This window comes from Oncorhynchus kisutch, linkage group LG8, assembly GCF_002021735.2.
Source record: "Oncorhynchus kisutch isolate 150728-3 linkage group LG8, Okis_V2, whole genome shotgun sequence".
Lineage (NCBI taxonomy): Eukaryota > Metazoa > Chordata > Actinopteri > Salmoniformes > Salmonidae > Oncorhynchus > Oncorhynchus kisutch.
The window spans coordinates 27,647,511-27,674,112 of NC_034181.2; the positions used below are offsets into that span (position 1 = coordinate 27,647,511).

Below are 26,602 nucleotides of genomic sequence, written 5' to 3' on the forward strand. Positions count from 1 at the left end.
TTTTATTTTCACTGAATCTCCGTTTGGGTATTGGCTAGACTACAATTAGGGTGTGGAAATGTTAGGATTATATTGCTCTTCACACGCAGTCACTTAGTAGCCTACTCCCAACCGGTCACGTTGTACAGCGCCAACTTTTGAAAGCCAGTCAACTATGTTAACACAACTTTTTCTCTCTTTATTATTCTCCTATTTTCTTCTTGCTAAATTAAAGGTACTGTAGGTTCCCAAATGCTCCCCACCTTTCCCTCAGCTATACATCCAAGTCACTTCCTATAACATCGGCCTCCATCTAATCCTTGTTTAGTGTTACTGAATCAGGCGCTGTCTGTCAGATGTATACTTTTTTTTCTTGGAATAGAAACACCATAATATTAATCAAATGAATTAAGCTCCATTTCTTAATCAATCACATATACTATGTTCTTACAAAAAAAGGTTTTAACTTCTCTAGTACAGCCACTATTACAAATGTAAAAGTTTTCTCAAAGATGCCCTCTGGTGGTCAAACTATCACTAACTAGCATCAATGGCAACAATGGCTGACACACAACGTGCCGTAGAATTCTGCGGCAGCCCGCAAGCTGTGTTGCAGTACGACACAACTTTTATACAAAGAACCACTGTAAATCCAGTCGGATAAACAATCCAAATAGTCTACCCGACTGCTCGGAGGCGTCCGCCTGGTCCTAAAGCACACTCTTGCCATGTTTTGTATTACATTCCAATGACAAAAATGCAATTTCAGAATGTCGGGGGGACATGTCCACCCCTGTCCCCAATGAAAGTTGCACCCCTGGAACCATGACATGGTTAATGACCGCTCATACAGCTGCCGATAATACAAACACATCGTCATGGTGTGTCCTTCCCAGAGGCGTCAGCAGCAGCTTGAGCAGAATTCAAGTGGATCACTATAAATAAACGGTCTCTGTTGCCATGCTCCAATGTGTATGCGAATTGCGACGCTTAACATTCGCTCATTCGGACAGCGACGACATTAGCTGCTGTTATGAGCCTATAGAGGGTAACAGAGGATATGATCAGAGGACAGCCTAGTTATTGTTGGTAATACATGTGTGTGTGAGACTGTTCCCCTTTCTCAAGGTGTGTGCGTGTGCGAGCGCAACACAGAGGGAGGCAGAAAGCTTTGTGGGCGGTCAAGGTCACCTTGGAATGCAAATGCAGTACACTGCATGAACCCTTGGCAGCCGTATTGAAATGATCACCTCCCCCCTTCTGAACACTGCTGTGGGTGCAGCAGAGCAGTGCATGCTGCTGAGGAGAAGAGCCACAGTAACAGTAGTATATTTCTGCTATCACATCTCTGCATTGACCTTGCCCATTTAGAGGGGGTCAGAATTGCGCAGTGGCCTGATCGCTACTGTTGGTCTCTCCAGGAAAGCTTCACTGGTCGTGGGAAAGAGGCAGAGAGAATAGCAGAGAGGTGATCGGTAGATAGATATTTTATTGAAGACCGCAAAGAGATGACAGATTGCTTGACCTGTATGTCCTTGACTGTAGTTTCCACATGAGGTTAACACCAGTATCATATCACACACCTGCACACCGTGGTAGTTTGGTGATCTGTGAAGCACTGTCCCTAATGCTCACTGTAATCTGGGCAGCAGTGAAGCCGTTAACTATTGATTTATGCTGTCAAGCAGGGAAGGCAAGCAGCGGGAGGGAGGGGGGCTATGGCAGTGGGGAAGTAGTAATGCATTCTGGTCTAGGTTCTATAGGTCTCGGCAGCCGGCAGTCATCTATCTCCTCTCTGCCTCGCCCTCCCTCCCTCCTTCCCTCCTTTCCACTCTGCACTGCATTGAGAGAAGCATGTGGAGGAGAATTGTAAATGTGCTGTGCTCTGAGTGTGTGTGCAGCGAGAGCGTTTCAGAGAAGAAGAGCCGAAGCTAGGAGAGGGAGAGAACACGAATGCAAGAGGGGAGCGCCTGCCTCCCTTCCCTTGTCATAGCGTGCGGGCGTGTGAATGTGTGTGTGAGCAGTGTGTGTGCCCGCTGCAATGCTGAATAAGGACAATCGCTGCTGCCTCCGCCCCCCCGCGCCAGGATGATGTAGCGGCCCAGGCTAGTGTCGTGTCTCGGGGAGCGCCGGGCCTGCAGAGCAGAGAGGAGAGAGAGGGGGATGAAGGGCCGGGGCTGCTGGGAACCAGGGACGGTCCGCTCCTTCTGCAACTCGGGCTGCCTCAGTAAACTGAACCAGGGTCAGTACAGCAGCTACAGCTCAGCCTCAGGAGGAGACAGCCTCCACACTCCTCTCACACCACCCCGGAGGAAAACTTCGGCCTGCCACCTCCTCCACCTCGTATGCCTCGGAGGTATCCATCCATTTATCCATCCATCTCTCTGTATCGAACCGGCGGTTTCTGGCTTTTGGCTCAGTTCCGTGCTGCTTGGGACCGACTGCAGCCTGGCCGGTGTTAGTGCTTTGGACCATCCACAGCAGCAGCAGAGTTGAGATGGGTGGACGTGCGTTCTGAGGGATGCAGCCTCCCCTCCCACTCCTTTCCCTCCCTCCCCTCTCTTCCTGCTCTCCCTTCCTCTCCCTCTCCCATTCACTCCCTCTGTCTTCCGGCTGCTTCACTTGTTTGCACTTGGAAGTTATGAGACTTGCACATGCTAGCTAGCCCCTAGCTGTGTATATCTGCATGCCGTAGTTGTCTGTGCATGTACAGAATGTGAGTAGAGTGTTAATAGTAGCAGTAGTCCATATATAATGATGACATTGAGGATTGTAAAGATGCTAGCTCTTGCGGCTCCCTGGGTCCTAGAGCCCCTCCGCAGAGTCATGGACATGATGACCACACTTATGCAGTTCAATGCAGTGTGTGATACTGCACTATAGTTACTGTACCAGCATAAATCTACCTAGGGTTACTTTATATTTATTTTCTGGGTGTAAGTTTAAGAAATTAGTCTACTTTATCACCATGTGAATATGCAATTGATTTACATTATGTTTCCGTTAGGGGATTACACATTTGTAACAGCAGTTTATCAGTCCAAGGTTAGATTTGGTTCTTTAGTTTTGAAACTTTATTTGGGGAACTCCATGTCAGCTGTGTGTCAGAGTGGGCATGTGTGACTGTTGGTGCAGGCCTGTGTAACTAACCAAGCATGGTATGTGAGGTGAAGTGATGGGGATGAACCCATTCATGAACTTTACAGTTTGTGTGTTGAGTGAGTTGAGCTGTGGTTGAAATTATGTCAGTTAAAGTTTGTATTTTTTATTGTCATAATTTGGTGCTTTGATTGGTCACAGTCTCTTATACCGTAAACCAGGGGTAGGCAATCCTGTTCCTAATTGATCAGTTCAATGATTGCCTAATTCAACACACCTGGTCTTCCAGGTCAGTTAAATCAAAAACATGAAGCTCTTGCGGCACTCCAGGACCAGGGTAGCCAAACTACCCCTGCCGTAGACTCTACTGCACAATGACCATGTTTTCTCTCTTTCCCTCCATCCCCCTTTCCCACCCTCCATTACCCCTCTCTATCCCTCTCTCCCCCTGGAGCTGGTAGTGATGTTTCAGTAGGACAGCTGTGTGCTTCTGCCCTATCTCTGCTCTACACACACACACACAGAGCGTACTTTATTTTTTTCAAAGACTAAAAATGGGACCTGATGCGTCTCTGCTTGTCACTCAGCATTAAGGAGGTAGATTGGGGTTAAGGCCCTGCGATAGACTAGACTCAGCATTAAGGAGGTAGATTGGGGTTAAGGCCCTGCGATAGACTAGACTCAGCATTAAGGAGGTAGATTGGGGTTAAGGCCCTGCGATAGACTAGACTCAGCATTAAGGAGGTAGATTGGGGTTAAGACCCTGCGATAGACTAGACTCAGCATTAAGGAGGTAGATTGGGGTTAAGGCCCTGCGATAGACTAGACTCAGCATTAAGGAGGTAGATTGGGGTTAAGGCCCTGAGATAGACTAGACAAGATGCTAGTCTATCACACACATAGGGAGTTCCGTACCGGTAAGGAGAGAGTCTCCTGCTCCTATGAGCTGTTCCGGTTTGCACAAGCCGAGGCTGCTTACTAGGGCTATGACGATACCAGTATCCAGGGTTGAAAGTAAGGTGGTATGGTGTGCCGGCAAAATAAATAGTGGGGGTACGCCGTACTGGTAAGAAATGAAATCTACTTTCACCCCTGCCAGTATTGCAATATGTTTTCTGTAGCATAACTAAGCAGACTAAACTCTTGGTCCTTTAAAAACCTGCTGTATGTAAAATATTCTGCTATAGCTTGGATAGGAAATGTGACTCTGAATGACAACATAATGATGTTTGTTTCCAACATTAGGGCTGTTTTCCTAAAGAAGTTAAATCCTTGCCACGATACTAACAAGTATCACGATACTGGTATGGTCCTGGCCCCACTACTCTCAGGTAAAACCGTGACCAGAAACCATGTAGAACTCAGTACAGACTGTTTCAGTGTAACTGACCGTCATCTACAGTCATTGCATGAACTTTTCTTCTGGCCTCTTGAATTGCTATTTCTCAATAACCCTGTCATCATGCATGCAGCAGAACCCTACAGCACCACTGTGGGTTCCCAGGCCAGACCCAGGCCACACACTTTCCCTTCCCAGCATGCCTTCACAAGGACGAGGAGGTGCCACTGAGGTGCTGAATTTGCATTTAGTGGCATGGACAAATTAATGTCCATGCCTGTAGAGAGTGGGAGGGAGAGCAGAGGAAAATTTCCCCTCGAAGGGCCCTGATGTAAAAGGACTTTTAAAAATACATTTCATTGATTGATTGATTGATTGATCAAAAGTAGTGCACTATATAGGGTATAGGGTGCCATTTGGGACAGAACCTGAATGTGCTGTGGATCGATCAACATATTGGCTCTCTAAAATATCCCCTCCTTGTAAAGCCTGCTATACTATGCCAGGCAGGAAATAGAATATTGCCCCTCTGTCTAATAAATATTCATATGGATTTATTTCAGATCCCTTTCAGAACTTTTTTACAATTACATTTGACATTTGTTTTCATTGAAAGCTGATCTTTTGCTTTCTGGTAAAATGTTGAGTTACGCTGCCCCTTACTCACCAAACCCTCGGTCTGTTTTTATATTGTGTTCAATATTCTACTAGAAGTGTACTGCAGAGGTTGGGGGGACAGTGATAGGTTGCTCTGCACAGTTCCTAATTTGGTTGCTTTGAGCCGGGCACTGTGTTACTGGGTTTAACCTGCCGTCTCCTCCATTTGTCTTCACTTGATGCATCTCAGTGGAGCCCAGCAGCCAGTTAGCAATTACCGCTCAGGATTATACTCTCCTCCCTCTCCTGGCCCAGGACACACCGCTCACACACTCTCTCCCCTCTGTCCTCTCTATCCTCTATCCCCTCTATCCTCTCTATCCTCTCTCTCCCCTCTATCCTCTCTATCCTCTCTCTCCCCTCTATCCTCTATCCTCTCTCTCCCCTCTATCCTCTATCCTCTCACTCCCCTCTATCCTCTATCCTCTCACTCCCCTCTATCCTCTATCCTCTCACTCCCCTCTATCCTCTATCCTCTCACTCCCCTCTATCCTCTATCCTCTCACTCCCCTCTATCCTCTATCCTCTCACTCCCCTCTATCCTCTATCCTCTCACTCCCCTCTATCCTCTATCCTCTCTCCCCTCTATCCTCTATCCTCTCTCCCCTCTATCCTCTCACTCTAACTCTCTCTCTCTCTATCCCACTCCTCTATCCTCTCTCTCTCTCTCTATCCTGTCTATCCTCTCACTCTAACTCTCCCTCTCTATCCTCCCTCTCTCTCTCTCGCTCTCTCTATCACAATTCTCTCTCTCTCTCTCCTGTCTATCCTCTCTCCCCATCTATCCTCTCACTCTAACTCTCTCTCTCCCTCTCCCCTCTATCATCTCACTAACTCTCTCTATCACACTTCTCTCTCTCTCTATCCTCTCTCTCTCTCTCTCTCACTCTATTCTCTTTCTCTCAAACTCCCTCGCTCAGCTCCCTGTGTCTCTTCTCCTTGATGAATCTGACTACTCTAAAAGCACGCAAGTACATACTAGTCCGTCGGTACTACTAAATATAACCTACTCTCCAGATTTCATGGGTAGTTATGCATTACCTACCAATGCACCATTTCTCCATCTACGGCCTCCTTTAACCTCAGGTGTGCGTGTGGTTTGGGATGTGAGCTGAGCTGGATGAGGAAGAATAGCTTGAGTCTGTACTTGGAATATGCTATATATGGAGCGGAGTGGAGAGGGATCTGATAGGATTTCTGAAGTGGGATTATTTGCATTTTTACATTTTAATCATTTAGCAGAAGCTCTTATCCAGATTGACTTACAATAGCAATTAGGGTTAAGTGCCTTGCTCAATGTCACATTGACAGATTTTCAGCTTGTCAGCTCAAACCAGCGACCTTTTGGTTACTGACCCAACGCTCCTGCCACTAATTGTAATGGGTTCTCTGCAAAACAATGCATTGATTACTGATTAGGGTCACTTTAAATGGTATTTGGTACTGTATCTCATAAACATATTAGCCATTATATGATTTATGCAGTGAGGATGTGATTCTTCACATTATTTATTATGATGAACTGTTAATAATTATCTCATTATTACCTCATCATTATCCCATCATTCTATGTCTACGCTACCCAGAGACTAAAGTACAGCCATCTTCCCTATGTTTGGTGTGTTTGTTCTGTTTGGTGTGTGAATGTCAGTGTTAACACACAGAGACAGGCTTCCTGCATGACTCCATGCGTGCTCCTGGGGTAGATCAGATCTCCATGCTAGTGGATGTACCCTGAACCAGACCACTGATCTGACAGCACATCCTCAGGAGAGCTGGAGACGGGGTCTGTCAGTTTAGTAGTACTGCACTGCTCTCCTAATTACACAACCATCTCTTTCTCTCTCTTTCTCTCTCTTTCTCTCTCTTTCTCTCTCTTTCTCTCTCTTTCTCTCTCTTTCTCTCTCTTTCTCTGTCTTTCTCTCTCTTTCTCTGTCTTTCTCTCTCTTTCTCTCTCTTTCTCTGTCTTTCTCTCTCTTTCTCTCTCTTTCTTTCTTTCTTATTTCTTTCTTGCTCTCTGTCAGACCAGACATGTGAGAAATTAGCAGTTTGCATGCCAGGAAGGATGTGGAATGTTGGACATTTAGTTGTGGGTTTACTTGACGTGTAATGACTGTTTTTTACAGGAAGATCATAGACATCAAGATCGGCTGAAATTGAGGCATAAAATCAGAGCAGTAGAGGGAGCCTCAGCTTTCTATTGGTCTCTGTGTAATAGGTGTTTTCTGAGGTGTGGGGAGGAGGATGACATGCCGCCCTTGAGTCGTGACTCATGTGGTAATCGACTCTCTCGCTCTGTGTCGTCGACCTTGCTAAGGGGAGCCATCCCGCCACATCCGTTGTCCTGTGCATTCCGAGGGGTGGGGGGCTGAGCACGGACACTGAGTGTAGCAGTACACTGCACCATTACCTGCATAAGATTACCATTAAGCCCCCCACACAACGCTCTTTGTACCCTGGGGCTGCTAGCCATGTGTCTTGTATTTCTGATTGGTTCACTGATCAGCCACTCATATCCAGTAATCTAATGTTGTTTGAAATGAACTTCCTTTGTTTTATATTTCATTTCATTTCCTCTGTATGTTTGATAGATGATGATCATGACAACTTTCCTTCACCTCTGGCTCACTACCAAACGAAGTCCCCTTTTGTGTAATAGCTAAAAACATCCCAGCTTTAGTTTCTCCACATCCTAATGTCCTAGCTCTTATTAGACAAAGAATACCAGTATTTCTCCCCTCTGTGATTTCACCCCATGAAACCAGTGTTTCTGTTCACAGCAGACAGCCTCCCCATTAGCTGTGAGGTGAGTGTACTGATGATGGTAGGGTGGTTTGACTGTTATGGATTCAGAGACTGCATGCCGGGGGCCCGGAGGTGCTGGAATGGCAATTAGTTATGCAGACAACCTGCTGTAAGCAGATTATCCATTAAACACATAGGCATAGTCCTTGGTGCATGTGACAGTTTATTTTTAAGTGCCATCACTTGGCTGGTGAACTCCTTGGCAGTGAGTTGTGAATAATGAGAGCAGGGCTTTGCTGCAGAGTTCCTCTACCTCCACTCTAAACTTCTGTTCCAACTTACCTGCCTCAACCCACCTGTCCCAAGCTCATTCTCCATCGCCTCCTTTAGTGAGTGATATAGCCTATGTCAGCCAATAGTAGAGGCCTATCAGTAACCTACAACCAATCACGGCAAAGCAACAATTTCGGTAGCCCTGGCCTAAAATGATATCTGTATAGCAACATGGACAGTTAAAACTTAATACAGACTTAATACATTTATTTTCTCCTCATAAACGGTTTAAGCCCAGTCTGATCATACCCTGGCCATATCCTGTTCCTGCCTGCTGGTCTATTTATTCCTTCCCTACAGCCCCACTTAGGCCTCTCATCTTGGGATGTCCTGATGTTACCCTGCCTGCTTCGCGCAGCTGTAATTTCAGTCTGTAACTGCCAAAATAAAGGAAACACTGACATAGTGTCTTAATAGGGCATTGGGCACCACGAGCCACCTGAACAGCTTCAATGCACCGTGGCATAGATTCTACAAGTGTCTGGAACTCATTGGGATTGTTCCACGAGAAATTCCATAATTTGTTGTATTGTTAATGGTTGTGGAAAATGCTGTTTCAGGCGTCGCTCCAGAATCTCCCATAAGTGTTTAATTGGGTTGAGATCTGGTGACTGAGACGGCCATGGCATATGGTTCACATTGTTTTCATGCTCATCCAACCATTCAGTGACCAAACCATTCAGTGAGCACTTGTGCTCTATGGATGGGGGCATTGTAGCCAAAATAATGGCCTACCCAGCATTTTATACAGCATGATGGAATGTTAATTGCTTAATTAACTCAAAACCACACCTGTGGGGAAGCACCTGCTTTCAATATACTTTGTATCCCTATTTACTCAAGTGTTTCCATTATTTTGGCAGTTAACTGAATGTGGATGACTTGAACACTGTGGATCAGGATGAGCGGCATTGCTGTAGTGGCAGCCATGCCAAGGTGTTGGTGGGTTGAGTTGCATAGGGCAGCCCCTCTTGGGTTGCAGAGTCGGGTTCTGGAGGCTATATTAATGATCCTGGGGGATGCCTCTGCCATGCTTCCTCTCCTCTATATGTCTCTGCTCTACCCTAATGTATTCTATAGACCACTACTAGTTAGTATACATCCTATAGTAGGCGGTGAGTCACTCGGTGCCTCGCCAAACAGTCCTACTGTTCCCCCTCTCTCTCTGTGGTGCCTCTAACTGCTCTAATTATAATTCAATTCCAGGTCTGGGAGATGGTCATGGGGAGGGTCATTCTGGGCTCCCATCTCTGTTGTTGTAGGGCTGGACTGTCTCTACAGAAGCTCTGCCTGCTTTTGTCTTTTCCTCGGGCTGGACAGTTTTGTCTCTCTGTGCTCCTGCACACAGCGTGGCCATTCAGCACGCTCACGCATTACATCACCTAGTCAGAGCAGTCAGTCTTTGGCTGTCTATGCTGGTTGTGCTTGCTTACTGGTCAGCACCCACTGGGTGAAGATGGAGGCCCAAGGGTGCAAACATGGTGAGTGCCCTCGTCTTCCCTTTCTTGTGTTGTTTTACCTCTCTCTCCCTCCTCTCTTTTCTCTCCTCCCTCTTCCAGGACGTCTCCCCTTTCAAATAGGAGGGTCGGTTCCCCCTCTTTATGGATTACTGGTGGACATTTGATTAGCACGAAGAGAGACATCTTGTGCTGTCATTGTTCAGTCTCTTTAGCACAACCAAACAGTTAGGAGATGAGTTCTTTTTGTAGTCGATTGTGTGACTTGTCCCTGGCTCTCTGGATCATATTTGGTCTTGGTTTATCATGAATGTCTGTTGATGTGGTTGCCATTTCTTGTTGTTATTTGTGAGCAACTGTCTGTTGGTAGCATGTCATTCTGCCAGGTCAGATTGTGGAGTAATTGCCAAGGCTCTAGACTGTCCGCAGACATACAGCCCGCTAGCCTGGGACTGGGAATGAGTCACTTTAATACACTCCACTGCCTGGTTCTCACTGCTCCTGGTGCTGCTGTCTTTATGACTCTGCTATGCCTGTGTAGAAGTGGAAACGGGTAGTAGTGCCTTTCAGGCTTTGTTGTCAGTAGTGTGTGCAGCATGTGATGGTTTTTGTCGTCACCGATGTAGGCCTACATGTTGTAAATGTGTTTGTCAGTAGTGTTAGTCACTTCCTCTGTGAGGTCAGAGAAAGATCTGGCATGTTGCTAGTGGGAATGTGGAAGTAGAACGGCCTCTGACAGCTTCCTTTGCTAGCTGCTAAACTGACACTTTCACATTCAAGTGTCATGCTTGGAACATTCTAACCACCACCCTAGGATTACTCCCTGATATAACAGATGAAGATCAGGAGGAGGAGAGGGATAACAGAAGAGGACTGGCAGAAAGAGATGTGTATGCAGGAATAGTCTAAAGAAGGGAGAGTGAGCCGGCAAGAAAGAATACAACAGAGCTATGCGAAAGTAGATGGAAAGTGAAGAGGATGAAGGTGGTCGAAGAAGAGCTGAAAGACTGTGAAAAGGATCTGAATGTAACTGTCATTCTTCAGAGAGACTTTGAGGAAATGTGAGAAAATGATTCTCCATGTCGTCCTCTGATCTGGGGTGATGGTGGGTTTCCTGATCCTTCTAGATAGATTCTAGGCTAAATCAATGACCTCCCACTCCTCAAGAGAAGCTACATTCCTTTTGAAAATGTGAAAGACCCTCCCATCTACTCAATAACCTGCCAGAGCAGTAGAGGCATGTTTCCAAGGCTCCAGCGTCCAACACTCTAGTGTTGAGGGTGATGATACCTCACCTACTTTATTTAACTGACTACAATAATGTCTGCTGTTGCACTCGTGAAAATATTAATTTGACTTCCTATATACACTGAGTGTACAAAACATGAAGAACACCTTCCTAATATTGATTTACACCCCTTTGCCCCCTTTTGCCTCAGAACAGCCTAAATTTGTCAGGGCGTGTACCCTACAAGGTGTTGAAAGCGTCCCACAGGGATGCTGGCCCATGTTGACTGCAATGCCTCCCACAGTTGTGTCAAGTTGTCTGGATGTCCTTTGGGTGATGGACCATTCTTGATACACACGGAAAACTGTTCTTGACCCAAACCGGTTTGCTTGGCATCTACTATCTTATCCCGTTCAAAGGCACTTAAATATTTTGTCTTGCCCATTCACCTTCTGAATGACAGGCAAACACAATCCATGTCTCAATTGTCTAAAGGCTTCAAAATCCTTATTTAACCTGTCTTCTAACCTTGACTCTGATTGAAGTGGATTTAATAAGTGACATCAATAAGAGATCATAGCTTTCACCTGGATTCACCTGGTCAGTCTGTCATGGAAAGAGCAGGTGTCCTTAATGTTTTGTAGACTTCTGTCTTTTCCTTTTTTCTCTTTAGTTCAACCTCTTCGCTGTTGGTGCATTGGGGGGTTCTTGGGGGTGGGGAATGGAATTCATTGTATTTGATTTTTTTCTTCTGGGGGGGACTGTGGGAGGGGTCTCGAATGGTTGAGGGACAGCTATTGGGGAACTGTGGAGGGTTTGGGTTTCACAAGATTGGGATCATGAAAAAGGAAACTAACATATATTTTATATCACTATCATGCACACGCACCCTCACATAAGGATGGCTCTGTTGCGGAAAGACTGATACATGTTTGATTGTGTCTTGAAGGACAAACACTACAGCATCATGTTCTAATACTTTAATGTTACCCCTTCCTTGTGTTTTTTTGTAATAAAAATGATTAAAAAAAGGTTTTGTACACTTAGTGTATAGCTTTTAACTCAAACACACATGTGCATGCACCCACTGCCACCGTACCGTGCACACATACGTCTCTCTGTTACCAGTGCGCTATGTTACCCTTATAATAGTGTGTATCATCTTCAAACCAATTTCCATAACAGTAAGATCCGCTGACATTATGCAACAAATACACTGTCACTTTGTGCAGCTTGGGTTGAGAAAATGGCGGAGAATCAGTTTGAGCCATGCCACTTCTGGACTATAGAACAAATGTCAGACTTTTCCTGATTTGCCTCAATAAATCATGTGTTCTGACCTGACATTTAAAGGGTTTTTGTTTGTGGAAACGTGTGGTCAAGATGTGGTTGCTCTCTAACAGACTTAACACACCTGTCTCTGATCAAGTCATACAATATGTTGTGTGGGAGGTCTCTTTATTAAACTGACCATTGATGTTTGTATGACCACCACCAGGGTCATTGCATTGTGAAATCCCTCAGATCCCAGGGGATGTGCCAAAATGCCTGGATGTGGGCTATATCTGGTTCTGTGCCTGACCTGGGGGGTATTTCTGGTCCCAGTAAGAGTCTATGTAATGTTTGGACAGAGGCTGACACACTGTTCTCATACTGTATGTTCAGAGTGGTCCCGAGTAACCTCTCCACTGCGGACACACTGCCCTGCAGTCACCACTGCAGCAGAGCAGGGCAGAGCAAAGCAGGGCAGAGCAAAGCAGGGCAGAGCAGAGCAGAGCAGAGCAGGGCAGAGCAGGGCAGAGCAGGGCAGAGCAGGGCAGGGCAAAGAAGAACAGAGCAAAGCAGGGCAGAGCAAAGCAGGGCAGAGCAAAGCAGGGCAGAGCAAAGGAGGGCAGGGCAAAGCAGAGCAGAGAAGAACAGAGCAAAGCAGGGCAGAGCAGAGCAGGGCAGGGCAGGGCAAAACAGAACAGAACAGAGCAGAGCAGGGCAAAGCAGAGCAGAACAGGGCAGAGCAAAGCAGGGCAGAGCAGAACAGAGCAGGGCAGGGCTGCAGAGCAGAACAGGGGCCCACTGAAGGAATGGAAGACTGCCTCATGTAAATACCCTGACTCGGCTTAAATAAATTTGTTCTGCTTCCGAGGGTTTCACCAGTGTCTGTCTCCGGAAAGGGGCCATTAAGAGAGAGGTGTGTGTGTGTGTATGTATATATACACACACACACACACACACACACACACACACACACAGTGGGGCAAAAAAGTATTTAGTCAGCCACCAATTGTGCAAGTTCTCCCACTTAAAAAGATGAGAGAGGCCTATAATTTTCATCATAGGTACACTTCAACTATGACAGACAAAATGAAAAAAAATGAAAAAAACACATTGTAGATTTTTTTATCAATTTATTTGCAAATTATGGTGGAAAATAAGTATTTGGTCAATAACAAGTTTATCTCAATACTTTGTTATATACCCTTTGTTGGCAATGACAGAGGTCAAACGTTTTCTGTAAGTCTTCACAAGGTTTTCACACACTGTTGCTGGTATTTTGGCCCATTCCTCCATGCAGATCTCCTCTAGAGCAGTGGTGTTTTGGGGTTGTTGCTGGGCAACACGGACTTTCAACTCCCTCCAAAGATTTTCTATGGGGTTGAGATCTGGAGACTGGCTAGGCCACTCCGGGACCTTGAAATGCTTCTTATGAAGCCACTCCTTCGTTGCCCGGGTGGTGTGTTTGGGATCATTGTCATGCTGAAAGACCCAGCCACGTTTCATCTTCAATGAACTTGCTGATGGAATGAGGTTTTCACTCAAAATCTCACAATACATGGCCCCATTCATTCTTTCCTTTACACGGATCAGTCGTCCTGGTCCCTTTGCAGAAAAACAGCCCCAAAGCATGAGGTTTCCACCCCCATGTTTCACAGTAGGTATGGTGTTCTTTGGATGCAACTCACCATTCTTTGTCCTCCAAACATGATGAGTTGAGTTTTTACCAAAAAGTAGTATTTTGGTTTCATCTGACCAAATGGCATTCTCCCAATCTTCTTCTGGATCATCCAAATGCTCTCTAGCAAACTTCAGATGGGCCTGGACATGTACTGGCTTAAGCAGGGGGACACGTTTGGCACTGCAGGATTTGAGTCCCCGGCGGCGTAGGGTGTTACAGATGGTAGGCTTTGTTACTTTGGTCCCAGCTCTCTGCAGGTCATTCACTAAGATCTTGCGGGAGATCTTGCGTGAAGCCCCAGATCGAGGGAGATTATCAGTGGTCTTGTATGTCTTCCATTTCCTAATAATTGCTCCCACAGTTGATTTCTTCAAACCAAGCTGCTTACCTATTGCAGATTCAGTCTTCCCAGCCTGGTGCAGGTCTACAATTTTGTTTCTGGTGTCCTTTGACAGCTCTTTGGTCTTGGCCATATTGGAGTTTGGAGTGTGACTGTTTGAGGTTGTGGACAGGTGTCTTTTATACTGATAACAAGTTCAAACAGGTGCCATTAATACAGGTAACGAGTGGAGGACAGAGGAGCCTCTTAAAGAAGAAGTTACAGGTCTGTGAGAGCCAGAAATCTTGCTTGTTTGTAGGTGACCAAATACTTATTTTCCACCATAATTTGCTAATAAATTCATTAAAAATCCTACAATGGGATTTTCTGGATTTTTTTTCCCTCATTTTGTCTGTCATAGTTGAAGTGTACTTATGATGAAAATTACAGGCCTCTCTCATATTTTTAAGTGGGGGAACTTGTACAATTGGTGGCTGACTAAATACTTTTTACTTTACTTATATATATATATAAGTAAAATCCAGCCGCAGAGCAATTCCAACACACATTTTATCAGTGGCAGTAATGACAATTTTAATGTATTTTTTCATAGTGTCTCTGAATCTCTTCATAGCTAAGTCATAGATGACCCTGTGTATATTAGATGCAAACTTGTGCGTGTGTGTATCTCTTGGAATATGATGAACCTGCAATGAAGCAAAGCAATCCGTCGACCATATATTTGGCTCATTTGGACCTCCAATAATATATTGATGGTCATCTGTTGGCTGCCTCTGTATGAATTTAACACGGACTCTGCTGCTGGTGAGCCTACTGCGGTGTCCTCCATTTTACATGTTTAGTGAATGGATCATTGAATGGTGAGATTATCAAGTGCTCTAACTTGGGAAACAAACTCATTTCTTAGAGAGCAATCAATAAAGGGAGATGGATGCATGAGTTCATGCAGCCACTGGGTATTGGACTTAGAATATGGAGTTTACATTTGAGGGGAATTTAATCCAAATAGCATTAAGAAGTGCTAATGTCTTTTTAATGTTTGATTTAGTTTTCCGTGTCTGTGGTGAGGAGCCTGCATCCTTGATTTCCCTCCTTTATTTGAAGTCTCCTCTTATCTGAACTCTGATCTTTCCTTGGCAGATGACTCAGGGGACGAGGAGCCCACGACCCAGTCGGACCGCAGTGAGGGGATCCAGGGCACTCTGAAGACCCTGATCAGCAAGCTTGATGACCTCAGCACGTGTAACGACCTAATCGCCAAGCATGGGGCGGCCCTGCAGCGCTCTCTGAGTGAACTTGAGGCGCTGAGAGTCCCCGTGGAGGGAGGAGAGAAGATCAAGGGTGTCAATGAACGCGCCACCCTCTTCCGCATCACCTCGAATGCTATGATCAATGTGAGTAGTGAGACTTAAGGCTTCTACACATCTATACAAATAAAGCTAGCTAACTACGGATGATATGTTAGGTCGTTTTTCCCCCCCAACTCAGGTCCCTATTCAAATATAGAAGTTGGTCTATGTCCAGCGGAGATCAACTGAGACTACACACCGGGCAGATTCTTTCCACAACCGTCCATAGGCATTTGGGTTGGCTGTATGTTAGATATACAGTGGGTTCAGAAAGTATTCAGACCCCTTGAAGTTTTCCAAATGTTGTTACGTTACAGCCTTATTCCAAAAGTGATTAAATTAATATTTTTCTCATCAATCTACACACTATCCTTTAATGACAAAACGAAAACAGGATTTTATAAAATGGTGCAAATTTATACAAATATAAAAAACAGATACCTTATTTACGTAAGTATAAACACACATGACAGCAAGCTTGGAATTTGCCAAGAGGCACCTAAAGGACTCAGACCATGAGAAACAAGATTCTCTGATCTGATGAAACCAAGATTAAACTCTTTGGCCTGAATGCCAAGTGTCACGTCTGGAGGAAACCTGGCATCATCCTTATGGCAAAGCATGGTGGTGGCAGCATCATGCTGTAGGTATGTTTTTCAGCGGCAGGGACAGCGAGACTAGTCAGAATCGAGGGAAAGATGAACAGAGCAAAGTACGGCGAGATCCTTGATAAAAACCTGCTCCAGAGCGCTCAGGACCTCAGACTGGGGTGAAGGTTCACCTTCCAACAGGACAACAAACCTAAGCACACAGCCAAGACAACTCAGTAGTGGCTTCGGGACAAGTCTCTGAATGTCCTTGAGTGGCCCAGTCAGAGCCCAGACTTGAACCCGATCGAACATCTCTGGAGAGACCTGAAAATAGCTGTGCAGCGATACTCCCCATCCAACTTGACAGCGCTTGAGAGGATCTGCAGAGAAGAATGGGAGAAACTCCCCAAATATAGGTGTGCCAAGCTTGTAGCATCATACCTAGAAGATTTGAGGCTGTAATCGCTGCCAAAAGTGCTTCAACAAAGTTCTGAGTAAAGGGTCTGAATACTTATGTAAATGTCATATTTCAGTTGGATTCATTTTCAAAAAAAGAAGCTGTTTTTGCTTTGTCATTATGGGGTATTTTGTGTAGATTGAAGAAGGGGGGGGGGACACTTTAATCCATTTAATCCAGCCTGAATACTTTCCGAATGCACTGTATTCGTAGAAGCCTTTTACATGGCAATGGGTACTGTGTAGAGTGACCATCATTCTCAGTGCTATGGTATGATACAGTAGATGTGACAGGAATGACACAGGTCAGCAGATTTTGATTTGTGTATTTACTGTAAATCAAAAAAATCTAATCAATTTTATTTGTCACATACACATGGTTAGCAGATGTCAATGCGAGTGTAGCGAAATGCTTGTGCTTCTAGTTCCGACAATGCAGTAATAACCAACAAGTAATCTAACTAACAATTCCAAAAAAACGACTTATACACAGTGTAAGGGGATAAAGAATATGTGCATAAGGATATATGAATGAGTGATGGTACAGAGCAGCATAGGCAAGATACAGTAGATGATATCGAGTACAGTATAACATATGAGATGAGTATGTAAACCAAGTGGCATAGTTAAAGTGGCTAGTGATACATGTATTACATAAGGATGCAGTCGATGATATAGAGTACAGTATATACGTATGCATATGAGATGAATAATGTAGGGTAAGTAACATTATATAAGGTAGCATTGTTTAAAGTGGCTAGTGATATATTTACATCATTTCCCATCAATTCCCATTATTAAAGTGGCTGGAGTTGAGTCAGTGTCATTGACAGTGTGTTGGCAGCAGCCACTCAATGTTAGTGGTGGCTGTTTAACAGTCTGATGGCCTTGAGATAGAAGCTGTTTTTCAGTCTCTCGGTCCCAGCTTTGATGCACCTGTACTGACCTCGCCTTCTGGATGATAGCGGGGTGAACAGTGATGTGCTTTAGATTCTCAAATGCTCTTGCAAATGTGACGACAATGGTAAGCTCTTCTTAGGTGTTACCTCTTTCTAACAGTGACGTATCAGGCCACCCATCCAGTTACGGTATGTTAGATATGTGCGCTGGGGTTGTTAGCATCGGAACTACAGTAGCTCCTCTATTGCTATGGTTACCATGACCACAGAGAGTCATTTCCATAGGCCATGTGGTATTATAGTGGACTAGAGGGCAGAGGAAAGGAGAGGTCAGTGCTGAAGGAGTGATACCGGATCTGGGCTGGGGGGAGGGACAGGAATAGTCTTGCCCCCTCCCCAAACCTCCCTAGACCCTCCCAGCCCAGGGACATGAGCCCAGAGACGAATGCCAGAGCCCCCTCTGCCTCGACAAAACAGACCTGCTCTTACAGGGGCCAGACGCTACACAGACAATCAGACAAGGTTTGTGTGTCTCTCTTTTACTATGCTGCTTGGCTTTGATGTGTTTAATGTTTTTTTTGTATGTTTGACAATAGATAGCTTTGTTTTGTCTGGGACACAGACTGTTATTTCTGTGGTTATGTGTTTCTGACACATGGGGAATGTTCTCATAACATGGGTCACAAGCAGGTGGGATAGTGTATCCAGGGCACATGTACTTGACCTTTTTAAACATGGCCTGAACTGATCCTGTGAGGAAATTATGGGGTGTGTTTGCTCAGCTGAAGCTTTGTAAAAAGTTCAGCCCCATTTAGAGTGTTCTACGTCTGTGTGGAGAAGTCGACACTTTTATCATAGATTTAGATGTCTTCCCTCTAAAGGCCTTTTGTTTCTGCATGCAGTTAATTTCTGTGTTGATTAATTGGAGTGGGAACTGAACGTTACTGGACAGGCAGTAAAACATTTCCTATCTCATTAAACCACTGTTAGAGCTGGTCAAACTGGAGGCGCTGATGAGGGAGGCTGATGAGGGAGGCTGCTGAGGAAGGGGGTAGAAAAGTGCTACTTCTGAACCATTTTTTGAATGGTTTTGTGTAAGTAGAGGAAAAGGGGGAGTAGATAAGTAGGCTATTTGTTGATAGCTACAGTAGGTTGTGGTTCGTTCGGTTTGTGATGTATTTGATATGTCACCACAACCACTGCTCTTGATCTCATTTTACACCAACTAGTGGTAGGAGAGGGGGGGGGGGATCTGACCCTGATTGGAGGGATGCGGATCTCACACTGACTGGAGGGATGCGGATCTCACCCTGACTGGAGGGATGCGGATCTCACCCTGACTGGAGGGATGCGGATCTCACACTGACTGGAGGGATACGGATCTCACCCTGATTTGGAGGGATGCAGATCTCACACTGACTGGAGGGATGTGGATCTCACCCTGATTTGGAGGGATGTGAATCTCACCCTGATTTGGAGGGATGCGGATCTCACACTGACTGGAGGGATGCGGATCTCACACTGACTGGAGGGATGCGGATCTCACACTGACTGGAGGGATGCGGATCTCACACTGACTTGGAGGGATGCGGATCTCACCCTGACTTGGAGGGATGCGGATCTCACCCTGACTTGGAGGGATGCGGATCTCACACTGACTTGGAGGGATGCGGATCTCACACTGACTTGGAGGGATGCGGATCTCACACTGACTTGGAGGGATGCGGATCTCACACTGACTTGGAGGGATGCGGATCTCACACTGACTGGAGGGATGCGGATCTCACCCTGATTTGGAAGGATGCGGATCTCACCCTGATTTGGAGGGATGCGGATCTCACCCTGACTTGGAGGGATGCGGATCTCACCCTGACTTGGAGGGATGCGGATCTCACCCTGACTTGGAGGGATGCGGATCTCACCCTGACTTGGAGGGATGCGGATCTCACACTGACTGGAGGGATGCGGAACTCACCCTGATTTGGAGGGATGCGGATCTCACCCTGATTTGGAGGGATGCGGATCTCACCCTGATTGGAGTGGGTGGCCCCTTTCCATTTAATGCACTCAAGCCGTATGAAACCTTGACAGAAATGTCACACTTGCCCAACAATGCACACACTGTAAACTGAACCAGAACATTTATTTAAACTCCAACAGCTCTTAAATCTGCTTGATTTGCATGTTGAATCATTCTGTGAGATCCACAGAGTTCAGACATGATGATATTTCCCCCACCGAAAGTCACGAGCAGCAGTCTGAGTTGAAAGGATGGATTCAGCAGAAAAAAAGTGGAACCAAAGTTGGATTTAATTGTATATGTGCCTGAGGAGTAAAAGGAAGTGAGTAGATCTGTCACATGATACACTTTCAGTGGGAGAAGTCAAATCCTCTGCAATCAGGACACTTACTATTTGACTTCTGAAGGAAAGAGGATATATATTATCTGTGAGTAAGGCTGTGATTTAGCTATAATAACACTGCTGTTCATTTGAATTGGTGTGAATTGTGAAATGATTGAAACACTTTGGGATGTAAGTTTAGACTTTTGGTCTTGGTGTCAGGTCATCAGCGTAGATGGTTGTTTAATTGTCAGTTAGGCTAGCGTGCTGCTCTCTGATTTATTCATGTGATGGCCTGTACTGTGAGAAGACTAAACTTATAACTTGTCAATTGGTTAAACAATGTTGCTGCAGGATTATTGTCCTGCTGTGAGAAACAGGTCAAATTAAGATCCTACTGTACATGGTTAGTGTGTGTTTCAACAAAGATCTTCAATATTAAAATATCCAATTATTTTAGTGTGGGGGGATATATAGGACCCTGCCATGTCCCTGTTCCGTCTTTTTTAAATATTTTTTTTATTTATTTTACCTTTTTACTAGGCAAGTCAGTTAAGGACAATTTCTTTAGGAACAGTGGGTTAACTGCCTGTTGAGGGGCAGAACGACAGATTTGTACCTTGTCAGCTCGGGGATTTGAACTTGCAACCTTCCGGTTACTAGTCCAACGCTCTAACCACTAGGCTACCCTGCCGCCCCAGGGCGATATGTCCTATCTGTGCAACCCACTGATCTGAGAGGACACAGATTATCTGTGCTCTGTGACACACATGGCCCTCAGCTACACACCACAGCCAGAGCCATGGCCAAGTGGTTTCAGCTATCCTGTGGCACCGGGACCAAATAGGTTTTTAATGGCTGGATGTTGAACAGGATGTTGCACTGACAATGCATAACAATGTGCTCACAGGATCAGAGCACTCCGTGGTTGTGTAGATTTCCGGACTAGGAAGTTCATGGATGGATTTAGACAGGTTTGTCATGTTATACTGTTTAGGCTAGTTGTTTGACCATTCACTCTGATACTTCATTGGGGAAGCAGTGGTAGCCTGCAGGACTGATGTTTTTGCTGATGTGTGTTTCTGCCCCACAGTCTGCTTATCACAATGTGTGTTCCATTTCCTGTGGTTTCAGGTCAATGACCTCCCAACACATTCCATGGTCTGACACACGATGTAGAGGGAGGCGAAGGCTGACAGACTCTACTTGTGTGTTTGATCTAGAGTAACCTCTCCGTTTTGCCAAGAATGCAGTCGTAACTCAGAATGCCTTTTTTGACTTAATTTGCACACAGCATGAGAGAGGCATGTAACTGACAATTAACCTGTAAGTCTGTCATTGTTTTGTTTTAAAAAAAAATGTTTGTAGGTTCGCTGTGCGGGGGAAATTATAAGACAAGCAGAACTACGTGGCTAAGAACTGTTGTAACAGGGATTATTATCATAGCAACACACCTTTTGGAGTGAAGGCAATCACACGCTGTGTTAGCTAAGTTTTCATGTCTTCGGGTGTAGTTCGTAAAGGTTGAAGTGTGTATGTCATGTCTTCGGGTGTAGTTTGTAAAGGTTGAAGTGTGTATGTTAGGATGGTAACGTTATAATAATTAAGGATGAAGTGTGTATGTTAGGATGGTAACGCTGTAATAGTTAAGGATGAAGTGTGTATGTTAGGATGGTAACGCTGTAATAGTTAAGGATGAAGTGTGAATTCATGCCAGGAGTAATAAGTGTGAAGTTTGATTTCCTCCCTTCTGTAATAAGCAGCCAATGAGGTATTTGTCCTTTATTCATGTGTTTAATCTGATACTGTTATAGCTCCGGCTAAACTGTTATGTATGTAAGCACTTCAGAGTTATACCAAGCTAATAAGTCACTCGTGAGATAAGGTTGTAAGAGTGTGCTTAACTGTATTTTTCATTTACTTTATAGTTCTCACGGAAGGTGATAATTCTGACTAAAACTACAGAATAAAGCCACCAGTTAAAGTCTAGGAACGGTTGTGCTCGTGGTTACTGAAGGGAGCTACAAGGCATGCCAATATAACTAATGGTCAAGATTGAGAATGGTGCTAATCAACCATGGTCTAAATATTTACATTAACCTTGATTAGAATGGTAACACAACGATCAACTCGGTTGGAAAACTGATTTCCTTCAACCAATCAAGAAAGACCTAGGAGCCCTTTAACATCTACAAATTCACAAGGACTAGACTAAGAAATATCCCTGTGCATATTGTCATGTCTCTCGTCCTTCTTATCATGTCTGACGTCATGCGTTTGTATGTTGTGTTTTGTAATTATAGGCGTGTCGCGACTTCCTGGACCTAGCGGAGACCCACAGCAGGAGATGGCAGCGGGCGCTGCAGTATGAGAGAGAGCAGCGTATTCACCTGGAGGAGACCATAGAGCAGCTAGCCAAGCAACACAACAGTCTGGAGAGAGCCTGGAGAGAGGCCCCCACACTGTCCGCCAACACACCCAGCTCCCCCACCACCAAGAAGGGTAAGGCCCCTTAGCCAGTCCTCCTAGTCCATGGTCCTTAGGGCTTTAGACTAACTGGCCTCCTAGTCCATGGTCCTTAGGGCTTTAGACTAACAGGCCTCCTAGTCCATGGTCCTTAGGGCTTTAGACTAACATGCCTCCTAGTCCATGGTCCTTAGGGCTTTAGACTAACAGGCCTCCTAGTCCATGGTCCTTAGGGCTTTAGACTAACAGGCCTCTGTGAATTTGTGGAAATAGGACATGCAAGCCATGTCAGATGGTTTTGAATTAGATTGTCTATGTAATTAAGGATTAGACTGGAATAGACTAGAAGATACATTTCTTATGAGTAGTGAAGTAGCATGATACTAATAGTATTGAAATGGCATAATCACCTCTCCATCGTGATAGCCATTCTAGTGTATCAGAGTAGCCGTGTATCACACAAAAATGGATGGATATAGAAGTATTGTTTGTCCGTCTGAAGTTGTATTGAAGTTGGAGTTTTCCCTCCCATCTCGTCAGGAATTGAGTTCCGTACTTCGTTAGCCTGCAGGGACATTACCTATTAAAGCCAATTATCCATAATTAATCTCCATGGTTTGTCGATTAGCTACCGTAACCTACTGTACCTTCCCCTCCACAAATCATGTGATTACTGCCACACCAGTATAGAGCAGGGTGCGTGTTACACACAATACCTTACTGTGAGTGTGTGTGTGTTTGTGCGTGCGTGCTTGTTTGTGTGTTCTCTCCCTCAGGAGGGAGTGAGAGACCTCAGAAAGGGGAGGCGAGTGATGAAGATGAGGATACGGAATACTTTGACGCCATGGAGGACTCCCCTGCCTTTATCACAGTAACAGCCACTGAGAACACACAGCACAGGTCAGTGAGTCTCACCCTGTGGCCTGTACAGTAAAGTCCCTGCCTGGCCGCCCTCTGCTCTTCACCTCCACCTACATGGATCATGGATGTTTAGTTTGGTGTTAGTTTGTCTTTAGACTGATTCAGTGTGAATAGACTGATGAATACAAAGATGTGATGACCTGATTGTGCCTTGTTGATGGGTTCCGTAGTGTTTGCACCAGAGCATCTGTCAAGCCCACAGCCATATAGTACACCTCATAATGCCTGTGTAAGACTCATTCCCTCCATCAGCGGCCCAATAAACCACCAGCGCTAAAACATAATAACATTCTCCCCTCTGCTCATAATCTCTCTCTCACACTCACTCACTCACACACACGCACGTGAACAGCAGACACACACAAGCACACACTTGCTTGTACGGTGGCAGTGTTGTCTGTCTGCGACTGCGAGCATCCTCGGTCTGTTTTTAATGAGTGTCTATCTGTCCTGTAATGGCTCTGGCACCATTAACAGCTCAAGATGTTGTCCTCTCTATGATAAAAGATACCTCTTACTGCTCCTCTATCAGGGAATGAACCAGTCACAGAAGCCCAGACACTTCTCTGTTTTGGATTCATTCTTTCACCTCCAAAATATGTGGCTCAGATTTAGAACTTTGTTGCTGCATTTGAATGAGTTGTTTTTTTGCTGTCGTGTTTCTGCGCTATTTTACTTCAACACCCGTCTCACAGGACTCTTTCCCTGTGAAGAAAATAGTGTTTCTATTTTCCAGATACATACTCTGCTCCTCTCCAGCTCAGACACATCTATCCACCACTAACAGAACAGCTCAGAGACCGATCACTGCTGAATAGAGCCATCCATCTGTGTCTGTGTGCCTGCCTTCTTCCGTCTGTTTTGGTTATTTTGTGTGTCTTCAGTGTGTGGGTGTGCAAGCGTGCGTGCACGTGTGTGTCTGTTGTTGTTAAGATGATGTTCCTCTTCCAGGTGTTCTCAGAGTAACCTGTATGGAGCGAGTGGAGGCCATACCAATGATTGGAACCAGGACAATGTGAGTGTGTCTCCTACAAACAGCTCTCAGTAATCATCCACATGCCTGTCGACACACTAGGCTTTTTCACCACCTCACTGTAGTTCCACCCTTGTCACTTTTTGTGAAGCTCTTTGTGTTATTTTAAGCCTGTTTCCAACTGCTGTTTTCTAGGATCCTGTTAAGGAAATTTGCATATCACAAACTATAACTTGGGCATGTGTTTTTACACACACACACACACACACACACACACACACACACACACACACACACACACACACACACACTTGCATGCTTTTACCACACAAATGAACACACACGCTCACAGGTTCTCTTTGTGTGTGTACTCCCTGTGGCCTGTTCCCTCTGCAGTGCTGGAGATGCACAGCTGCTCTCTCTTTCTCTCTCCGTCATTTCTCTGGATCTTAATTACCAGTTAGACATCTGCTCTCCCGATTCCCCCTCTCTCTCATTCTCTCTTATTCCCTCTCTCTTCTCTCTGTCACTCTACAAATGTTGACTCACTGTGTCCCTGACAAGCTGTCCATAGTTAAGTTCGAGTTCTCTTCACAGCGTTCTATGATGTTAACAAATCTAAAGGTAGATGTGTCTCAGTCACTCCCTCCCATCTCTCTCTATCTTTCCCTCTCCTCCCTCTCTCTTTCCCTCCCTGTCTCTCCCTCCCTCCCATCTCTCTCTATCTTTCCCTCTCTCTCTTTCTCTCCCTCTCTATCTTCCCTCTACCTGTCTCTCCCGCTCTCTCTCCCTCCCCCTCTCTCTATCTTTCCCGCTCTATCCCTCCCTCTCTCTCCATCTGTCCCTCTCCCTGTCTCTCCTACTCTCTCCCTCCCTCTCTCTCTCCATCTTTCTCTCTCCATCTTTCCCTCTCCCTGTCTCTCCCGCTCTCTCCCTCCCTCTCGCTCTCTCCCTCAGGTGTCTCCTAGCTGCAAGGATTCCGGGAAGGAGCTTCAGCCCCTCAGAAAGAGGCGGAGCCACATCCCAGACAAGCCCAACTACTCCCTCAACCTGTGGAGCATCATGAAGAACTGTATCGGCAAGGAGCTCTCCAAGATCCCCATGCCTGTGAGTGTGTGTGGCGTGCTTGTGTCTATATAGTAGAATGAGCCTAGGTGTGAGTATTTGAGAGGTGGAGAGAGCGGCATCCCAATAGTGGGCCATTTGGGCCTCAAATGTGCAAGTCAGTGACAACTCTTGTAACCGTACACATCTGACTGTCTCTCTGTCGTGTCTGTCCCTCCCCTGCAGGTGAACTTCAACGAGCCTCTGTCCATGCTGCAGCGGCTGACAGAGGACCTAGAGTACCATGAGCTGCTGGACAAGGCGGCGCGCTGCGAGAGCTCCCTGGAGCAGCTGTGTCTGGTGGCAGCCTTCTCTGTGTCCTCCTACTCCACCACCGTCCACCGCACGGCCAAGCCCTTCAACCCCCTGCTGGGGGAGACCTACGAGCTGGACCGCCTGGACGACTTGGGCTACCGCTCGCTGTGTGAGCAGGTACACACAGAGACAGAGATACATTACAATATGACGCTGAGACAAACACACACAAAAACACAAAAAAATACTCCATGTATTTGCAGACGGCACTGTCATTTTGTACCTCTGCTCTAGATACAAGCCATTATACACAACAGTTCCAATCATTGGCATACTAGAAGCCAGAGCAGTGATCTTCCTTTGAATGTGTAAATAACCTTTTCCCCTCACCCCCACTCTGTAGGTGAGCCATCACCCCCCAGCAGCAGCTCACCATGTGATTTCTCAGCGAGGCTGGACCCTCTGGCAGCAAATCACCATATCCAGCAAGTTCCGTGGCAAATACCTCTCCATAATGCCTCTGGGTGCGTTTGCTGAATACATATTCAACATGTACTGATCGCTGTCAACACAATATGAAAATAAATGTCTCATGATGGTGTATGTATATACAGTTGAAGTCAGAAGTTTACTGACAACTTAGGTTGGAGTCATTAAAACTCGTTTTTCAACCACTCCACAAATTTCTTGTTAACAAACTATAGTTTTGGCAAGTTGGTTAGGACATCTACTTTGTGCATGACACAAGTAATTTTTCCAACAATTGTTTACAGACAGATTATTTCACTTATAATTAATTCACTGTATCACAATTCCAGTGGGTCAGATGTTTACATACACTAAGTTGACTGTGCCTTTAAACAGCTTGGACAATTCCAGAAAATTATGTCATGGCTTTAGTAGCTTCTAATAGGCTAATTGACATCATTTGAGTCAATTGGAGGTGTACATGTGGATGTATTTCCAGGCCTACCTTCAAACTCAGTGCCTCTTTGCTTGACATCATGGGAAAATCAAAAGAAATCAGCCAAGACCTCAGAAAAAATTGTAGACCTTCACAAGTCTGGTTCATACTTGGAAACAATTTCCAAACGCCTGAATGTACCACGTTCATCTGTAC

The 26,602-nt window shown here is 45.4% G+C and overlaps 1 protein-coding gene across 1 annotated transcript in view; it reads left to right on the forward strand.

Annotated features, from left to right (window-relative positions):
- LOC109895947 (oxysterol-binding protein 2) overlaps nt 1-26,602 on the forward strand; it is a 74,532-nt gene that overhangs the window by 37,551 nt on the left and 10,379 nt on the right. The window contains exons 3-9 of the mRNA XM_031830015.1: nt 15,268-15,521; nt 22,067-22,265; nt 23,006-23,129; nt 24,102-24,165; nt 25,081-25,230; nt 25,414-25,659; nt 25,886-26,006. Of these exons, the coding sequence (XP_031685875.1) occupies nt 15,268-15,521; nt 22,067-22,265; nt 23,006-23,129; nt 24,102-24,165; nt 25,081-25,230; nt 25,414-25,659; nt 25,886-26,006 (1,158 nt within the window). The remainder of the gene's footprint in view (nt 1-15,267; nt 15,522-22,066; nt 22,266-23,005; nt 23,130-24,101; nt 24,166-25,080; nt 25,231-25,413; nt 25,660-25,885; nt 26,007-26,602) is intronic.